Source organism: Numida meleagris, chromosome 2, assembly GCF_002078875.1.
Source record: "Numida meleagris isolate 19003 breed g44 Domestic line chromosome 2, NumMel1.0, whole genome shotgun sequence".
Classification (NCBI taxonomy): domain Eukaryota; kingdom Metazoa; phylum Chordata; class Aves; order Galliformes; family Numididae; genus Numida; species Numida meleagris.
This window is the reverse complement of record NC_034410.1, coordinates 87,283,735-87,304,943: the sequence shown is the minus strand read 5'-3', so window position 1 is coordinate 87,304,943 and position 21,209 is coordinate 87,283,735. Positions and strand designations below refer to the sequence as shown.

Sequence of the window (21,209 nt, the reverse complement as noted above, 5' to 3'; positions counted from 1 at the left end):
ATGTTCAAACATATCCTTTCTGTGGCTTGATTTCAGTGAAACCAAATAGCACAATAGAAAACTCAGTTGTGGTTATTCTTGTCTCTTAGTGATTTAATTTAACTTGCTCTTAATATCTTCAAAAGATAATCCATCTGTATTTGTGTAACAGCAATGGGCAACAGAACCAGCTTGACAACTTAATCCAGCTATACTAACCTTCCATTTGAACGAAGAGCTTTAGTCTACAATCTGTAGGGCTGCAAAGCAGCTGTATCATGCATATATTAAAGATAGTGTTACTCTTACTTTTTTTTTTCTAGCATCTTGTTCTATTGGTTTCATATCCTCTCCTATGATTTATGGAACCAATCATTCACTTTGGGAAAATATTTAATAAAAAAAAATCCCTGAAAAATGAAAGCAGGAGATACAGTATTTATTTCATATGTAAAATTTTATCCTGCCTAAGTAAACTGAGCTGTGTGAAAGGTATTTCTCAGAATGATCTATCATTTTTGTTCTTTCTTTCTTTAATCTTTTTCTGTCCCAGAACATACGCCACCAATAACCTCTTGGATGATCTGAAAATCTTGTACCGCACTGCTGGGCAAAAAGGAAAGGGCATTGTCTTTATATTCACAGACAACGAAATCAGAGATGAATCTTTTCTTGAGTACCTGAACAATGTTTTGGCTTCAGGTGAAGTTTCAAATCTTTTTGCACGAGATGAAATAGGTGAAATCACGCAAGATCTGATACCAGTGATGAAGAAAGAGTATCCAAGGTGTACTCCAACTGGTGAAAATCTTTATAATTACTTTCTTACTCGGGTTCGCAATAACTTGCACGTGGTTCTTTGTTTTTCTCCTGTTGGAGAAAAGTTCAGAACTCGTGCACTCAAATTTCCAGGTCTGATTTCAGGCTGTACCATGGACTGGTTCCAGCGCTGGCCTAAAGATGCTCTTGTAGCAGTTGCACAACATTTTTTAGTTTCCTACTATATAGAATGCACAGATGAAGTGAAAAAAAGTGTTGTTAACACCATGGGAACATTTCAAGATATTGTAGCTGAAAAGTGTGTTGAATACTTTGAACGATACAGACGCCGAACATTTGTGACTCCAAAATCTTACCTGTCCTTCATTGGAGGCTACAAAGCTATTTATAAGGAGAAGTTTGGCAATGTTGGGAGTTTGTCTGAACGTATGAGAACAGGTACTGTAAATTCTGGTTGTGTATTTATATATATATATATATATATATATATATATATACTTTGAGAAGAATCAGAAGAAAAGAATGTTAAAGTGTTAATTCTTACATGCCTAGAAAGTTAGCTTATGGATTTGAACTGTGAGCTCACTTTCATTTGGAAGTAGATTGTTCCATTTTCAGCTTTTTTGTGTATGATCACAAAATACGTGGAGTTTTTGTTTTGAGGATCTTTGTGAATGTTGCATATTGCAGGTGAGTTTTTAAAATAGCATCAGCTAGCAGCTAAAATACCTGAAACTCCTGTTATATGCCTGTATGCCAAGGAGCTACTGACTTCTGGTTTTCACATTTAAACATACTAAAATTAAATCTGAGGAAAAGTAAGCAATACTCAGATTCAGTCACCATGAAGATTCTTTTAAATAAACATTATATACCAAGTGCAAAAATACTAAAATAGTGCGCTGCATGATGTCATACACAGTAAACAAACAGTTTCTGAAACTGAATGATCTTTAGAGTTGAACATGAACATAAATCATTTCTTCTCCTACTGCTACCAACTTCAGAACAGTGCTATTTACACGTATCTGTGCATGGATAGATGGTGGCTGGCTGGCTGGAAGGAATATTCATACTTTTTTTTTGTAGGTTAGAAAGATTTACATGATTTGTGTGCATGTATTAACTAATGAGAATTTTTATACGTATACATACATGTGATTTTTTCATCCTTTGATAAAATATTTGAAATATTGCTCAAGAATCTAGCCTCCCTGCTCATCTGGATCTTCATATGTTTAATATGCCTAATCTTGTCTTCACTTGCATTGTTTAAGATGTCAGGTTCCTCTTTTCTGTTCTGTGGATCTTAGGAACAGTCTAGTACTTCATATGGTCTTGTGAATTTCACACCATGTGTATTATTTAGCATCCCTCTCACATATAAGAGTGTATATAAGTGACCAACTGACAGACTCTGAAGACTGTTACCCATAAAACAATAATTAAAAAAATATGTGAAATACCAAACAAATATTAGCCCTGATTAATTTAGGTGGGGATCACTCACTGGCATTTCTGAATGTGAATCTAAGTGACTTATTTTCAGTAACCAGATCACTTCACTGTGGTTTTTCTCTCATGTACTCATATTGCTGCATGGAATTTATTGTATACAGGTCTTGCAAAACTGATGGAAGCTGAGGTTTCAGTAAGTCAGCTTTCCAAAGAGCTGGTGATGAAGGAGAAAGATTTGGCTGTAGCTTCAAAAAAAGCTGATGAAGTTTTATTGGAAGTAACAATGAAAGCCCAAGCTGCCGAAAAGGTGAAAATGCAGGTTCAAAAGGTAAAAGACAAAGCTCAGGCCATTGTGGATGACATTGCCATTGATAAAGCAGCAGCAGAAGAGAAGCTTGAAGCTGCAAGACCTGCACTGGAAGAAGCAGAGGCAGCCCTGCAGGTCAGAATCAAAGATACTCTGAACATACGTGTACTTAGCAATTGTTGTTTGTGTAATATTGTGGTTTGTGCTTCTGACTTGAAAAAACAAAATAATATGAAGTGGCTAGCACTGACTTGGTAGAAAAAAACTGAAAAGTGAGGCAGTGGAGTGGAGAGAGAAGAAGTATTTGCTCTACTGTCAGGTAGCAAAATGAGTCACTTAGTGGTACAAGCTGTCTGGCCTTTCTGTAGTGCTACTTCTGGGTCACCTGCAAAACTGCAGCAGTGGGATTAAATATGCAGTCCCCCACAAAACATCTTTCTCTACCATCAAGTGATGGCTTAAATAAATTGATTATTTTCTTTTCAGACAATAAAACCTTCTGACATTGCAACTGTTCGCAAACTGGGTAAACCTCCTCACTTGATAATGCGAATTATGGATTGTGTGCTACTTTTATTCCAAAGAAAAATAGACTCAGTAACAATTGATCAAGAACGCCCATGTGTGAAGCCATCATGGACTGAGGCTCTGAAACTAATGAATAACTCTGGATTTCTTGGCATGCTGCTTAGTTTTCAGAAGGTAAGAAGTTGTTAGTGGCATTATTATTCCTATAGCTATCTTAAAGATCACGTAAAATCATCCTCTTATTTGTGTCCTATATCATCCACAGGAACAGAAGGTCATAGGTAGTTTGGAACACATTAGGTTTTGTGCATCTGTTGTTGCAGATAACTATGTCTGTTTTCCTCTCCATTTTCATGGTTCCTTATTTCAGTAAACTTTCTCCTGGACCACACAGTTACAATGTCAGACACAATTATTCCAAGCACTGGATCAAATCTTGAGAAGCTTGATTGTATATTTATTCAAGCAGCTCTTGCTTCTCAGTAGAAATTTGCCTAAAAGGGTTCACTGTTGTTTTTTTGTCTCACGATCTCCAGTGAGATGGTCTCCATCTACCAGACCTGTTTGCATATAGGGTGCTCCAGAACACCGTCCCCCAAATTGTTTCATGGGGAGGAAATACAAAAGAGAATGAACATCCTGTCAGCAAAAATACAGTGCTATCTGGGAACATTTGGGGTTATTTTGTCAGAAAAGTAGTGAAGTGCAGAATGATCAACTAAATGAAAAATAAAAACACAGATTTTTACTTCTTTTAGGGGCAGAAGTCTGCCCTATTTACAGCAAGATTCTCTGGACTATGATGCATGGGGAATTTCTCAGCAGGGAAGAGAAGATGTCACATGTAGCTAGACCAGAAGAAGATCCAGGATGGGTTATAGAATAGCAAAATCAGAGCCCAACTCTAAAACCCAGCAAACTGAGTTTTGGCAAAACCTGTGTTTTCTGCAATGTTGCAGAAAACTCTGTTCATTTGTGTGCTGATTCTCAAATTAGCTTCAGCTGTGCATTTTGCTGATGTCTTTAGGCTTCTGGGGTTTTTCTGTTGTGCAGATGTGGCTTGCAACTGCTACTCTCCCAATCCCCAGGAGCCACTTCTCCCTGTGAGCCATATTGGCATGGCATCATGAGGAAACTTGCACAGCTTCTGCAGACAGTCTCTTTCTGGGGCTGTCAGTCTGGCCACTTTTCCAAGTGCTACCTTCTCTAAACAGATAGAGGCATTGAGCTTAAAGATAATGGGGACCAATTATAGACTCCTTACTCAAGCATGTCTCTAATGAGGTTTCCAGTTTTGGCACTTATTGATACTACATGTGTTCCTGCTGATAGTTTGCAACACATTTAACTTTACTCAGAGGAGTCTGAACAGCCTCTGTGAGGCTAAGTTCCTGCAGGAACTCATTCTGATGAATGTGACAGGGAATTCCACACTGTATCTATCCCTGATGAAGAACTTTTCATGCCGTCCCTTTGCCTTATTTGTTGTTTCCAGTATTGACCATGTATGAGAAGTTAGGCCATCATGTCTGGAGTTCTTAGTATACTGTACTGCTTGCTTTTTTTTTGTGAGATTTTTGGTATTTTCTTATTTTTGTTATGCAAGGAAGATCAGTGGATGAAATAACTCCTTGGGTTTAAAATGTGTTCCTGAAAAGGAAAAGAATGACATTTGAGTAGGAACTTAAGCCACTGCTGTTTGGTCTTTGCTGCACCCTTGCTGGCTTTCTAACTTATAATTTTAAGTAGGAGAATAGAAAAATCAAAATGTTTACCTGGCATTACTCTTCATTTTAGCAAATGCTCATAATTGAAACATCATAATATATGATTTTAGGAATACTGTAATGAATGTCTTTGTTATTATTATAGTAGCTAGGGATCAGACAGGTACAAGACTGCCCTTCGTGATAAGTACCTCCAAGAAAAGGGTATGTTGCTTGATGCTATTAATGGAAGATCGTTTTTAGACTCATTGCAAGAAACATGTTAATACATTGCCAATAAAAGGAAGATTCTTAATGCTTCTGTTGTTAAGCAACTATTATTACTCCGTATAATCTGTTCTACTCTCTACATTGCTTAAGGAGATGAATTCCATTTTCTTCTAACACTTGTGTAATTATAGATTAACCACCATCATCAAAGATCTGGCTTTTCATACTCTCAGCAGAAGGGAGAAAAAATGTAAGATTAGAATAATGAAGTGAAAAGCTGAAAGAAATCACATTTACAGTTAAGGAAAAGGGATGGGTTTTCAATGAAGTCGTCGTTGGTTTCTGTACAGAAATTAGAAGTTTCACCTTTTCCCTTTCCCAGGCTTCATGTTGAACTCCCTCCATTTACACTGTGATTTGTGTGATGTCATGGTGAGCTGGTTCAGGGAACTAGCCTAGAAGAAAACTGAACACTGTTGAGCTGGCTTGGATTTCTATCATATTAGCTTCCAAAGTAGCTCACTGAGAGCATTGGTGATGGCATTAAAGATGGGGCAAGAACAGATCTTGAGGCTGAAAGGAAAAGAAGGTGCAGAGAGTAGTATATAGGAGTAAGTTAGACCAGCTTAAGTTGTCAGGTGCTACAAGTGTGAGTAATATCTCCAAATATTATGGGCCAAATAAATGTAAGAAATGTAAACTCTAGTCAACTTTTATTCAATGAAAGTAGGAGCTATTTTTACTTGAGTTCACAAAAAGACAAAAATAATCCGTCCTTTACAAGACTAGAAGGCAATGTCTGTATTCATGAACAGTATTTAGTTCACTTCTTCTGTAAGTTGTAATGTTTTTAAAAAGAAAAGCGTTTTGGTGAAGCAGACTTTATTCTAACATCCATTCTCAAAAATAATTTTTCCTTTCTGTTGTCTAGGACTCAATTACAGGAGAAATTGTGGAGCTTTTAGAGCCTTATTTGGACATGGAGGATTATAATCTGGAGACGGCTAAAAAAGTGTGTGGAAACGTAGCAGGTCTATGCTCATGGACACAAGCAATGGCTTACTTCTATGGTATTAATAAAGAAGTCCTTCCTCTTAAGGTATTTCATATTATTCATTCCATTTTTCTGAGAGATGACTATGGTTGAAGGCAAAAAATATAACAGTATTTTGGCTAAAAAAGGTAGCGATTTACAAGAGATTCTTATTTCTTAATTTTGAAGTCCAACAACCAAAAGTAAAAAAATTCCTGGCATTTTTTCCCCTTACGTGGCTAAGCTGTGGTACAGTTGTTACTTGTGTGCGTGCAATCAGTTTTCAATGGGAGTGTTCAGTGCAAAAATTCTTTATGCAATTTAGCTATTGGCAAGTGAGAGTTACTATGTCTGTCCTTAACCTTGGTTCCAGGCACCACAGCTTCAAGAAAATTTTAGTGAATTTAGCTGGAATTGAATTATCTAAGAAAATTTTTGAGTGTCAAGTTGCTACAAGTGATTGTATAGGTAACATATAGTCACCTGGCACAGAAATCTTTTGGAACTGTGAAATTTTTGTAAAATTACAGTAGAAAGAGATCAGCTGCCATTATCTGTACTGCTAAAGGTGGTTTTATTATCTTGGAAATGTTTAATTTATGAGCACATTAAAAAAAAATAACTTTGAATATTTATATAGTGATTTATAATAATTGCTTATATGGATGCTTTTATTGCTTTTTTTGAACAAAATACATACCAATTGGCTATGCTTCCACTGTACTTATGCTCAGTCTCCTTTTGTGTAATTCAGTGTATCCACTGCACACTCAAAAGTCTTCACATATTTTCTTAGTATATCTGGATAGATCTAATTCAAATCCATTAAAACATAATATTTTTGATCCAAGTAACTGATAACTATTTTTTTGTGATTTATATTTTGAAAATAATGGAATGTTCACTAATGAAAATAGAATCTGACGTGCACCTATTTAGAGCTGTAAAAGAAAAAAACGAGGGGAAATGTTGGCCTAAGGCTCAGATGAAACTCCATAAAAGCTGCAGAAGTGCTCTTGCAGTTTTTAATTATACATGATTTAAGGTTACTTATACATTTAGCTTTATATTCATATGTTTACATCTTGCCACACTGGAACTGATAAAAAGCTAAGCATGCATTTCTTGGCAAAGTGATATCTATTGTCAGGTATGGCAATAGTTTCCATTATTTTAAAATTGGAGATAATAGAGGAAGGAAAGGTTTAAAGAAGAGATTGTGGGAAGCTGTGGAGTGATACTAAGAAAATAATTGAAAATAAATGTACAATTAGATTTCATAAAAGACTAGCACAGGGTAAATCATCCAGTGCTAAAAGCAGGTTTACTGAATGAATTAATCAAATCACTTTATTCTAACTGCAGTTCTGGGAGACAACCCCTCTTCAACACTTGCATAATCCAGCCAATGTATTTTTTAATTGCATCTTAAATGGAACTCAGTGCCTCCTTAATCTTAAATGTGACACTTTAGGAAAACTGACTAATAATGACTTATATTTTAGTAATTATTGTGTGTAAGCATGCAAAAATGAATTCTTCCTGAGAAATGAATACCTACAATCTTTAGACTTTTGGCCTCCAGCCTAAGGGTCACTATTCAGAGTTGAACACAGACAATACAAGCAAACATTGCCTGCAAACGTAGAGCAGTGTGGTTGTTTATCATATAGCAGCCACAGTTTATTTATTGCTTTCCTGTAGACCCTCAACATGACCATGAGCGGTTCCTCGCTAGTTTGTTAACTAGTCAGCAAGCCTACTGGATTAACCTGATAATTCTGAAACACCCAGTGCTATTTATCCATTAGCTGAAGAATACGGCAGCAGAATGAGGACGCCCTGGCTTTAGCTGTGACTGTGCTAGCCTCCAATTAAAATAAGGAAATAATTTCCTTGGAGATGTCTCCAGTGATTTTAATTAAGATCTCCTTAGGCTGTTATGATGATCAAGAAAAGTTTGTCTGCAGTTTATAAATTCTGTTTGATATGAAGGATTGTCCCTATCACATGCTGCTTTAAATATGGGACCTTATTGCCTTTTCTACTTTTGCTTGTCTCTGTGTTGAACTAAAACCCACAGGAGGCAATGAGTGGAATTTCACCTTAGGAGGAACCAACAGCAACACAGTATGAAAATTTGGGTGCCAGCCATTTAAGAAAGAGTGTGCTTGTCAAGTTGGTACCCACAAGCATTTGAGTATGGATTCAAAGAAATCATTTGTATCAGAAATAGTGTTGCCAGTAGGAGTAGTCATTGTCCCTCTGTACTCAGCCCTGGTGAGGCCCCACCTCGAGTACTGTGTCCAGTTTTGGGCCCCTCACTGCAAGAAAGACATTGAGGCCCTGGAGCATGTTCAGAGGAGGGCGACGAAGCTGGTGAGGGGTCTGGAGCACAGGCCTTATGAGGAGCGGCTGAGGAAGCTGGGATTGTTCAGTCTGGAGAAGAGGAGGCTCAGGGGAGACCTTATTGCTCTCTATAACTACCTGAAGGGAGGTTGTAGTGAGCTGGGGTCGGCCTCTTCTCTCTTGTAACTAGTGACAGGATGAGGGGGAATGGCTTCAAGTTGCGCCAGGGGAGATTTAGGCTGGACATCAGGAAACACTACTTTTCTGAAAGAGTGGTTAGGCGCTGGAATGGGCTGCCCAGGGAGGTGGTTGAGTCACCGTCCCCGGAGGTGTTCAAGAAACATTTAGATATAGCGTTGAGAGACATGGTTTAGTGGGGTTATTGGTGGTAGGTGGATGGTTGGACTGGATGATCTTGTAGGTCTTTTCCAACCTTGCTGATTCTATGATTCTATGATTCTATGATTTACATCAAGAGGGTGAAAGGGAGGATTAGATCACCTATAACAAAACAGGTTAGAATCAGGACATGTAACTAGGAAAGGAAGAAGTGAAGAATCTTTCAATAGCTATAGAGGCTGCGTAAAGCAGATAAGAGGCAGGATCTCCATCCCTTTCAAAGGTTGTTTTAATTCCCCCAAATGGTCACTGATAGCAAAGAAATTGAGGACAAGATTTTATGAATGTCATTCTGCACGGATCTATTTGCATTTATAGATATGTATGTATGTTTTTTTTTTATATATGTGTGTTTGTGAGTAGTAAATTTTTGAGATGGTGAAGAGAAAACATTTTTGAATGCCTGCAAAACTTATGAATGTGCTTGCTTCTCTTACAATGTTTCCCTAAATTATCTCAGAGTCCAATATTCTCATGATAGTGAGGCTCTGATCAAGACAACACAAGAACAGTGGACCATCTGTGTGAAAAATCAGCAGTAAGCTGGGGCAGGAGCATCTAGAGATTGCTTTTCCATGATGTGATGTCAGCCAGATACCATGTACCCACGGAATGACTGCAAAAATAAACAAACAAAAAAAAACCAGTATGGTCACCCAACGCATCCACAAAGCACTTCTAGTAATGTTTCCTGAATTTACTAAGCAACAGCTGCTCTTCACAGTGATCAGGGGTTGTTCTAGGCATTCCATTCATGAGCAGAGATAGCATTTAACAGTTTGAAGATTTTTATCAAAGAAGGCATTTTTATTTATTTTTATTTAAATGCCTTCCTTGATCAGGACCAGTTTTAGCAAAATTGAGTTTGCAGCGAATCAATGAGGAACTTGAGGCTATGGCAATACTGATAAATTAAACAGTGTGACTGAAGATCTCTAGACACTAGAAAATGAGCATCTAAGCTGTTAAATTGTTGGAATGATCCCTAGTGTGTACTTGGTCTTGGTCAGGCAGCATTTTCTCAGCAGTCTCTGGACACCTCTCAGGAACTGGCCTGGCCAAAGAACCCTTTCCACAGGTCTGTTTGCATGCAGCATGCTGTTTTAGAGGCTGGGAGAGTTTAACATGAGCTGCTTTACTCTTACAGATTTCAGCACCAGAGAAAGGTTCTGGACATGTTTAATTTAATAGCATAGCTGTGGACTATAATTACTTGTTTATTTTTCCTGGTTTTATGTGGAATGCAAAAAGGTTAAGAGAGGCAAAATCATCTCACCACCTGCTATGAAGGCCTCTTAGATGGCCTCTTGGAATAAGGCAAAGTAGCTGCTTAACAGTTCAGACTGTGCCGATTAATGATGCAGCTACTGTCTCAGCAACTGGCCCATGCAGACAGATGCAGGATGACGGATGCAGAAAGAACAAATGAGGCACTGGCTGAAGCAGACATGAGGGTGTTGTGTGGTTCCCCTCAGTGCGAATGGCAAGGAAGGGCCGAAGCTGCAGCTCTTGCACAAGCCTCAGAGTGTTCTCATGCAACCCCCCCTATCCAGGAGCTTGCAGTGTGGTTCTCATGTCCTCAATCCTCATGATTCATTCACATAAAATCCATTTATCAGGCTTTCACACTGCATCCAACTGGAACAAATTTTGAATCGTTGCTTTGCTGCGTGACTCAGAGAGATGAAACGAAGGGTGTGAATCTTATTCGCATAGCAATGTCACTAAAATTAGAAAGGCCACAGTGGCTCTTTGTGGTTGGGAGACACATTTCCTTCCCTCTGTTAATTGGCTGGAAATCTTTGTAAGAAGCTTCTTGCGACTCTAATAGCCTCCTTGGCAGCAAAACTTTCCTTCTGCTCTCATGGCAAAACTGTGCAGGAAGCTGCCAGCCAACCTGCTAGTGATGTCTATATGAAAGCAGTGTTTGTACCCGTGTGATTTTGAAAAATGGAATTGGAGAGAAAGGCAGAGAGTGATGATTTTCAGGGAGAACTGAAACAACTAGTCTCTGCCTTGGGGAGTCACATATGTTGGTCACCCAGGTATGCTAATATTCATTCTTGTGCAACCAAGCATCATTAATCACACATGATTATGCAACCTACAAATCAAACCAATATCAAAATGTAATAATACTTCTTATTACCCTAAACGTAGCTGAAAACTTCGGTTAAATTGTCTATAAAATTATTTCTTATAATAAGTCTTCTGCTAGAGATCCCCATAAAGCCTAACTAATTTGGGAATTTTCCATGTTAGAGTGGAATAGATTTTTTCCTTGTACTCATCTGAAGTATTTCTTAGTGGAATTTGTTTATTTCTTTATTTATTTTGGTTGGGCCTGCATCTTCAAGGCTGGTAGCCTTTTAGGAGCTTTTAAGAAGTAGGAAGTCTGTTTTATTCATATTTTGTACCTTTCAGTGCAGTTTATTGCTGTGTGGAGATATGGCTTTTTCATATTTGCAAGGCACCATTTCTCGTTTGTATTGGGCATTCTTTTTCTCTATGGCTCACTGTGTATTTTTGTGGTAAATGCCAAGGTGAAATATGAATCCACACAGCCAGGTGTAATTTCCCTGTTCCTCCAGCTTTTCTGCCTTGGCTGTTCTTCCCAGCTTTCCAGTGATATTTTTCCCTGTGTCACCTCACTGTTTTGAGCTGTGATGAAGCAATGCATCATACCTTTGTTTTACTCTCATTCTTGTCTCTCATGGATTCAATGATAAGAGAGGATGTTCTGCACCAATGAGGAGGAAACTAGGTGGCAGAGAGAGGGATGCTGCAGGGCCCTCTCTGGATATCAGTAAAAAAGGTCCAACAACAAATGGCTTAATAAGGTAATTGCTTTAATAAGACAGAATAAGAAGAGAAGTATATGATAGCTTTAATGACCAAAAGAGAGTGGTTTTTGTCCATGAACAGGATCTGTTCATCTGCGCGGTACACCATGGGAAAATCCATCTGGGCTCTGTCCAATGCTGCATGAAAATGATGGTGCTCAGCATGTGAAGGGATATAAGATTTACTCACCATCTACTCTTTTTATGTTTGTCTTATTGAGGCATTGTTTTCTTAAGACATCTGTTGTCAGTCCTTTCGTACTGGGATCTAGAAAGGGCCCTGCTCCATCTCTTTGCCTTCCCTGGTGTTGAGCAGAGGAACACTGTGTCACTTACTCAAAACTCCTGTAGTGTTTAAACTTTTCCAGAGAGTCTAAGATTCACTAGCAATGGTAGTTCTGAAATCTGATTAGCTCGGTCTTATCAAGACTCACTGGTCTGCTGATTCAACAGTGTCTGTCTCTAGGAGATGCTCTTTAATATGCACGTTGATAAATCAGAGTAGAGTAAAAATATTTCAGTATCTTTACATGATGGATATTTTATGAATGGCCATTTTGCTGGCTTAACTTCATTATAAAATATTTGTTTATCTCTAGAATCTGTCAACAATGCAGTGACTAGAGTAAATGATGTTTTTGCTGATAGTGCTGTTCTCTGGAAGTGTAACACTGAAGTGTTAAATTTGTGCTTTGATGATTACTGCAGATATGCTCCTCAAATTCCCTGCTGGTAGACCTGTCTTGAAACCCACTGGACTCCACACTCCACTTTTTTATCATACCTTATCTCAAAATGGGATTTGGATTCTCTCTTTTAATTTCTTTTCCTATCCAGTGCAAGAATTTGCTGATTTTAGTCTAGCTTGATAGGAATTAAATTTATCTCCTTAGTCAAGATTTAATGTAAAAAAACAGCCTAAGGTTATACTGTTTATTAGGAGTCATCCCAGAGATTCCTTGCTCCCCTCTGATGTGATGTGAGAGTCAAGATTCGTATTTGTAATAAAACATTTTTTCAGATTGTAAGTTTCCATCTTCATAACTCTTAGAACAGGAAAAATAAGAGTACATGATATTTAAATATTTAAGCACTTTAAATATCCAGAGAAAATGGAAACAAAGTTTATCTGTGAGTGTTTCATAGGCATTTTGTCGATTTCTAATCTTTCACAAACAAGTATTTGGAAATACATTCTGGATTCACAGAACGTATATATTTTTTCTTAGTGTTAATACAGAAATGAAGAGGCCAAGTTTAAATGACTGGCAGCTTATCATTCAAATTTTCATAGGCACACATGAAATATCTTTAGAGCTTTAGTCTCCAGAGGATCAAAAATGTGTTTGTTACATTTTTATTGTAGAAGTAATTGATGAGGAAGGAAAGAAGATGATTAGTTTTTATTATCATTATTATTATTTTATAGTCTATGAGGCACAATCTTAATTTTCTTTTGCACTGAGAAGATATCACAGGAAATATTGTACGCATTGCCTCATATATCTAGTATACAGCTATTTCAAGGGTATTGTGCTTATAAACCATTAATCATTGTGTGATTAATGGATCATTCTCAAAATATTATTAAAACATTTTAAGATTGTATTGAATAACAATAAAAAGGCAAAAAAAATGCTTTTATCTTGCGTATGTATTATTTTTAGAAGCTCTTGATGCGCTACAGTATATGCCTCTAAATGAATGTTGCTGACTTGCCAAATAACAAGTATTAATGACTGTTTACTTTGAAATGCTTGTAGGCAAATCTAGCCTTGCAAGAGGGAAGACTTGCAGCTGCCCAAACTGAACTGAATAATGCACAAAATCAGCTGGATGAAAAGCAGATGGAACTGGATCAAGTACAAGCCATGTATGATGCTGCTATGAAGGAGAAGCAGGCCTTACTCGATGATGCCGAGGCTTGCAGAAGGAAGATGAACAATGCCACAGCTCTCATAGAAGGCTTAGGTGGAGAAAAGGTACTGGCACATTACTAGTACAGTTCTAGCACAAAGTTGGTCCTCAGTTTTGAGAATAACCTGTAACAATCATTAGCAGTGCTCAAGAAATTCAAGACAAGGTGATATCTTGATATCATATGACACTATATTTTAGATACACGTGTGGGTGGGTTTTTTTTTTTTGCTTGAAATCAATGTATCTAACAAAACCATTTATTGTGTTAGCTGAATTCTTATGTATAATGATCATATGACTCATATTGGGTTAAAGTTCACAATTAAAGCCAGGGAGCCAAATTCCTTTTAACTTCAGTAGGAAGAGGAATTAGGCTTAGCCTAAATAATTACCCTAAAATATTCATAAGAAGGATTACTCTTTTTTTTTTCTCACCAGCTATACAAGAATAGAAATTTGAAGCTTGACTAATATTCTGAATTATATTTTAAGTTCAGATTGCTACTGAAACCTTTTACAGAATTATGGGCTAATCTTTATCCTCTGCACTGAGCTTGAAGTTTTTCTCTCCTATGCAGATTTTTATAGCTTCAGTTTATAACAGAACCTGAGGGTTTCCAGTAAAAGCAGGATAGTCTTTTTATTTAATTGGCTGAATATTTGTTTTGAGAAGTCCTTGTTTGTAATCACACATAATCAAAATTGATGAGAGCTTTGACCTTCAACCATTGAATCCTGTAAGGCCAGGTCTCAAGTGTTTGTTTGTACAGATGTGCTTCAGATTGTATTAGTCAAAAATATTAGATGCTTTGGCATATTTTTCATTTCTCAGGACGTTGTCCAATAGGAGTTTGAGTATCTCCAAAGATGGAGATTCCATAGCCTCTCTTGGCAACTATTCCAGTCCATGACCACTCTTACTGTAAAAAAAAAAATAAATCCTTTTTGTACATTTGAATGGAATTTCCTGTACTTGAATTCCTGTCCACTGCCTCTTGTCCTTTCACTGGGTACCATTCTAAAGAGTAAGGCATCATCTTCTTTGGAGTCACCCATGACAAATTTACATATTGCCAAAATCCCCCCAAGAGTCTGTTCTCAAGACTAAACAGTCTCAGTATACTCAGACTATGCTCACATGACAGAGGCTCCAGTTCCTTAGTTATCATTTGGGCCCTCTGCTTAACTCTCTCTAATATGTCCGTATCTGGTGAGCCCAGACCAGAACACAGTACTCCAGAAGTGGTCTCACCAGGGATGGCAGGAATAATCACCTCCCTGGATGTGTTTCCAACAGTCATCTGAAGGCAACTGAGGATGCCGTTGGCCATCTTTGCTGTGAGCTTATGTTACTGTCTCACGTTCCACTTGGTGTCTGTCAGAGCTCCCAGGCCTTTTTCTTCCCAACTGCTCTCCAGCTGGTCAGTCCCAGTTGGGACCATATTGATGCATTGAGTTGTTCCTTCTCAGGGACAGTACCAACATTTTCCCTTGCTGAACTTGAGGAGATTCCTGTTGGTCCATTTCTCCAGCCTGTTGAGTGTACTCTTTATGGCAGCCCATTTATCAAGTGTACCAACTTGCTGAGAGTGCACTCCCTTCTATTTTCTAAGGACCATTCATTTTGCCCTGATAGGAGTGATATTTGTATTCTCTTTGTCCTCAGGAATCTCTCTCAATCATAGTGACCTTCCAAAGATTGTTGACCATCCAGAGACTCAGATACAGAGCTCCATGCATACCAGCTGCTTTCTCACATAAGGGGAAATGACTCCTTCTCACCATTCCAGCCTGTCCTTCCTAACAAGCCTGTGTATGTGTTGTAGCACCACAACTGTGGGAACCTTCCCACTGTGTCACAGTGATCTCCATGAGATCATGACTCTGTAGCTGCTTGCAGACCTCTAATTTGTTCTGTTTGTTCTCTATGCTGTGCACATTAGTGTATGAGCATTTCAAAGAGGTGCTCAGCTGTGCTGATTTCCTAGAACCAGGAAAACCATCCTAGGGTTCTGTCTGGTAGGCAGTACCTTGTTTACATGGATTTGCTTCAGGTGGTCCTCTGTTTTATTGATTATTAGGTTTCTACTGTGTATGTTACTCTACATATTTTATTTGCCAGCCTGGTCCTTGAGTTCCTCACTGATTGTTGCTTGTCCTCTCCCTCCTTTTTCATTCCTTCTTTAAAGCCCTCTCTACTGCTTTGGGCAGCCTGTTGGCAGAGATGCTTATTCCCCACTTAGGTGGCTGCCATCTCTTCCAATAAAACTTGTACTTCTAAAAAGAATGATTTAAAGCAAAGAAAAAAAACTATTTGTGATTCAAGAGCAGTTATCTACCTGAAAGAGAGAGATTCTGAGATTGGATCCTCATGGTTAGTTTTGTGTCTGTTTAGTCTAACTTCTTTATAATATTTTTCCATACAGCTTCGTTGGACAGAAAGCAGCAAAAAATTTCAAAATCAAATTACTCATTTAGTGGGGAATGTCCTTCTGGCCACTGGATTTCTCTCCTACTCTGGACCTTTCAATCAGGAGTACAGGAATTTGCTGCTCCATTTGTGGAAGAAAGAGATGAACAACAGTAAGATTCCATACAGTAATGTAAGTGTTCACGCTTTGTTTTAACTTTATTTATTGCCTTGCAGAGAAATAATGTTAAGAGCAATGAATTCCAGAAAAATACTTAATTGGAAAATTATTTATGGGCTGTCGTATTCCATCAAATTTTTAATTCTGAACAGTTGACAACTGAGCTTCTAAAAAATACAACTTAAAATTCTCTTTACACTTTCGTGTATCACAGTATTATTGCATAGGACAAGGCTCTGGCAAATCTAAGTCAGAGAGGCTACCTGAGATCTGCTGCCCTAGAAGGAAATTGTATAAAATGGAAATTAAGTCAAATTTAGCAGTTTAGAACAGATCTACTATAATATAAGGGGTTCCATCAGGTAGTCAGATTTTTCACCCATGATGTTTCTCACATGTACCCTGTTGCATCTGTGATTTCAGTCATAAAGTAGAGTAAATCAGCTACATCTAGCATTTACCGAAACTAGAAAATACCTATGTCAAAGAGAACACCCATTGTAACTATCTCCCTCAACTTTTTAAGTTATCCTGTTATAAAGATTAACTTGTGAATGTGTATTTGAGAATATCACCCCCAGAGTGGGGTGGTTCCACGCCCCTAGAGTTTTCCAGACAGTGTCCCAAGTTAGGCCCACGGAACAGTGCAGAGGTAGAGAGATTAGTCTGTGGCTTCTGGGCTGGCTGGGAGTTATGCCCCAATCAGCTACCAGCATTTGCCCTATTTCCATTTTTACCACCTACAGTCTCATGTCTTGCCATTAAAATTTTGTTCTCTCTCTAGATATCCACTTTTCACTCTGAACCATGAATCTAAAATGTAAAGAGGGAATTCGGAAGAAAGTGTTTTTTTGCATCTATTTCATATTTCTGACAAATTACATCATACATTCTCTAACTTACTGTTCTTAATAAGCAAAATTGTGAGCACATGAAAATAGTATACGAATAGAAGGTTCCATTATTTTCATTTAGATTTATTGAAGTACAGTGTTTTAATAATCTAACTTGCTAGAAAATATCTGTAAAATGGAAACACAGGTCTTCCTTCTTCAGGCTTCATGGTTGACATTTAGTCTTCATAGCTAAAAAGTCTAAATAGTCTTCTACCTAAATTTTTGATCAACATATAAATACTCTTACACCCAATTATAGGATGGACAATTACATATTTTGTTTCAGAAAATATCCCCTCTGCACTCTCATGTATTAGCAATTAATACCCTCCTGTTGCACCCTCCGCTGTTTCCTCACACCATTTAATATAGTGTGTTTCATTTCAAGTGTCTTATTGAAATGATTGGGTTGTAAACAACCCCGTGTTTTTAAAAACTTGGATTTACACCAGTTCAGCTTGCTTCAATTTAAACTGTTAAACTGATGGAGGCTTGTCACCAGGAAAGCTGATCTTTGTGAGTTTATTACAGCCTCCCCTTAAGCAGCCCAAGTCTGTGCAGACATAGGTGGCCTAAAATGCAGCTGAGGTAATGACCCATCACGTAGCTTCAGTTCCCTGAACACATCATATACTCACTTTAATAAAGTGGGCAACCTCTGTGTTGGGGCTACTGTACAGGGCAGGCTCCTTTCCGTGAAACAGTGAGCAACCTGTGTACCTGTGGCTGCAACCTGTGTACCTGTGGCTGCACCACTGTGAAAGTGTTGAAGGTAGATTAGTATCCCTGCTGCATCTTATTGTCAGGTTCTTGGGGGATTTGACACTTAAAACCTAAATTAGGGGGACTGCTTAGCCACAGGAGGTTTGACATGCTCTTCATCTCATAGAAGTTATTTGTGAATCTTTTTTTTTTTTTTTTTCATTTAGTTGCTTACACGGTGGATAGTACTTCTTGTAACAGGGATTGACTTTGAGCTGGCAGAGTGAGCCTCACAGCCCAGCCCAATATATGGTATGACTTATGAAGATTAATGAATCTGACTTGCCCAGCAAAGCTTTTTGAGAGCTCCAGATGAAAAGTAATATGCAGGGCCTGGATGGATTTATTAATAAAGTACCAGTAACAGTGCAGTCTCAGGCAAGATTCTTCACCAGTGTATTATGGGACTTATCCTACATACATTTATCCCACAGATATCTTTCTCAAACCCAGTGTACAAAATGTTCTTAAAAGCTACTTACCTTGGGGAATATCTGTCAGGATTCCTGCCATTTCTTGATAAGAACTTGGATATATAACGTCCACAGAGTACAAAAAAGAAGGAACCAAAATTTTGCCTCTGTGAAGATGTTTTGACCACATCGCTACTGAGCTTCAGCTTTCAAAATTTGAGGAATACTTTTTGATTATTTTTGTGCTGCTCATGTTTCTGCTTTTTTCACTTGGACAGGCTAGACACACGATGTCATAATTAACATGAGTTTCAAACCGTAATTACCATTCTGTTTAGATAGCTGCTGTTAAAGGCAGAATTATGATTTCAATGACAGTATATGGAAGAGCGTTATAATTTTTTTTCAGTGAATTAAGTACTCACAAAAGGCAGCAGATGGGCCTCTCTTGATACTTCACACCACAGGAAAGAAAGCCGCTTTGTAGTTCAAGGAAGAGGCTTGACATCTGCCTTACTTTGTCACAGACTAACTGGCTGTGGGTGTATGAGTCATTTAGGCATAACAGTTTAAAGAGAGCTGTTTCAAATTAGCTGTCTGTTGATGTAGCTAGGCACTTAAATAAGCTAAGTTTCAGAGCTGCAGAGTGACTGAAACTTCCTGCTACAGTAAAAAATAAAGTAAAAGCTGTTTGGATGCTACTCAGCTGCTTAAGATATTAAATATGGCTTCAAGTTGCAATTGCTGAAAATTTTGGCCATTAAATTCTCTAATTTTCTTTTGAAAACTGGAGACTGAATTCTTAAAGTTTCTCTGTCTTCTGAGAATAATTTCTGTTGCTTCATTCAGATTCTTCAATAATGAGAGTAGAAAAAAGAGCCAAGAGTTAAAAAACCTTTTGAGTCTTTCAACCACAGGTATTACTAATTTATGATTATCACAGGTCTGACAGTACCTGAAATCTTGGTTTAGACGTCAGCTGCTAAATTATGTGTTTTTCTTAGGGTTTACAGGCTTTCTTTTTAGACAAGTTTATAGAGAAATGTTAAAAAACAAGAGTTCTAGAGTGAAAAATGAAAAGAACAAATATAAAATATTCAATTCTATTCTTTTAAAATTCACATCATTATCATGCTACTTCAAAAAAATATTCTGGAGAGCTTGATTTGTGATTTTAAGTACTGTTTCCCTCACATACACATTTTTGAGAGGTCAGTCATTGTTCCTAGTGAACAAAATACAGCAGGTTGGTTGTTAGGTACAATCGAACTTTAGGAGAATATATGAGCTGGGAGGAGTTCTGACCATAGCAGCAATATCTTTCTGTGACAGCCCATGGTTATTGGTCTGTAACATGTTTATTCTTTCTTCACAAGCCATCCTGTACTCATATACATGATTGGAGGGCGCTTCATAACTTTATGTCAGGAGGAAGCTCTTCTCACCAGTATGACCCTGCCTCATGAGGTAGCAAGAAAAGAATTTGACAATATCAAAATCAGTTTGCCATAAGATACTGAAGTGTCTTCAGAGTTTCTCCAATGCTATTGCTCTCTTTCTTTGGTGCCATTCGTGATATTTAAGAATTAATGGATCTTCAAAGCTCAAACTGAATTCACTTTTATTATTGCCCCACTTTAAAATGTTTAGGCCTTGAAGAAAGAAAAGACAATAACTACCAAATACATTCCATCATCCATTGTGATCAGAATAAGAAGGCAACCCTTCCAATGGGCATTTTAGTGTAACTCTTTTAAGTGGTAGTAATTTTGCCATTACATATTTTCTACTAGGACCTGAACCTCACCGGTATGCTTGTTGACAATGCTACAGTCAGTGAATGGAACCTCCAGGGTCTTCCAAATGATGACCTTTCAATTCAGAATGGCATAATTGTCACCAAAGCATCTAGATATCCTTTGCTGATTGATCCACAAGGTCAAGGAAAGATCTGGATTAAAAATAAAGAAAAGAATAATGAACTACAGGTAAATTCTTCATTTAATATGATCTTGTTAGGATTACATTTTTGATCAGTCAGACACTAACTTCGTTCCTCAGTTTCACTTGGACTAAAAATGTACTATTTTTGTTGAAACAGATATGCCTACGTTATAGCAGAGCTAAAAGTGCAGTGTGATGTAACACAATAGACTGTTTAGAACCTGCTATATGCCTCTAGATATTTTAATTTTTTTAAAAAAATTGTAATTTAATTATTTTAATCTTAATTATTTTTCAAAGAGTAGTAGTACCTGCAAGACAGGGACTTCATTTTAAAAAACATATCTATGCCAGTTTGTTTTCTGGTAAGAGGCACCCCCAAATGATGTCATAACAGATGCTTGGAAAGGCTGTTCAATTCTAACCTCAAAGGTTTACGTTAAATTTATTAAATTTATTAAATAAATGAAAACGATCAATATGATTCTTAGTAAATTTAAGAATTGATATTGTGAAACAGAAACTAAATTGGCAATTAAATATCTGATATGAGATATGCAAGATCGGTACCTGACCGAACCCTATAAACACCTGATTTACATTAGTGTTGCGAGCATAAATCCACTAATGTTTAAAAGTTATTAAGAAACTACAGTAATAAAATATATAGAGAGATAGTAGATAGACAGATATCTGTATAGTTAGTTAACAGTAAAGAAAACAAGCAAGTGTGATCCCCTGTTCTGCTAAGCTTTAAGGTTCCTTCCATATTCCAACCCAAGACATTCTATGATTCTATGATATCCCAGGATAAGTATGATTTTTGAAAGCTGCAATACATTTTGTACTGTTTTGCATGTGCTTACAAATGCATTCTGTGTTGTGAACCAATCTTCCTAGGTTACAGCTATGAACCACAAGTTCTTCAGAAGTCATATAGAAGACAGCCTGTCCCTTGGCCGACCCCTGTTAATAGAAGACATTGGAGAGGAACTTGATCCTGCTCTAGATAACATCCTGGAAAAAAATTTCATAAAATCTGGTTCAGCACACAAAGTAAGATCAATTGT

At 37.6% G+C, this 21,209-nt stretch overlaps 1 protein-coding gene across 10 annotated transcripts in view; it reads left to right on the top strand.

Annotated features, from left to right (window-relative positions):
• The window catches only part of LOC110393739 (dynein heavy chain 5, axonemal-like), a 155,023-nt gene that overhangs the window by 84,796 nt on the left and 49,018 nt on the right, over positions 1–21,209 (top strand). For all 10 annotated transcript variants that reach the window (XM_021386966.1, XM_021386957.1, XM_021386964.1 and 7 more), the window contains 8 exons: positions 533–1,197; positions 2,379–2,659; positions 3,011–3,226; positions 5,921–6,088; positions 13,377–13,595; positions 15,960–16,136; positions 19,989–20,183; positions 21,040–21,195. In XM_021386966.1, coding sequence (XP_021242641.1) covers positions 533–1,197; positions 2,379–2,659; positions 3,011–3,226; positions 5,921–6,088; positions 13,377–13,595; positions 15,960–16,136; positions 19,989–20,183; positions 21,040–21,195 — 2,077 coding nt within the window. The remainder of the gene's footprint in view (positions 1–532; positions 1,198–2,378; positions 2,660–3,010; positions 3,227–5,920; positions 6,089–13,376; positions 13,596–15,959; positions 16,137–19,988; positions 20,184–21,039; positions 21,196–21,209) is intronic.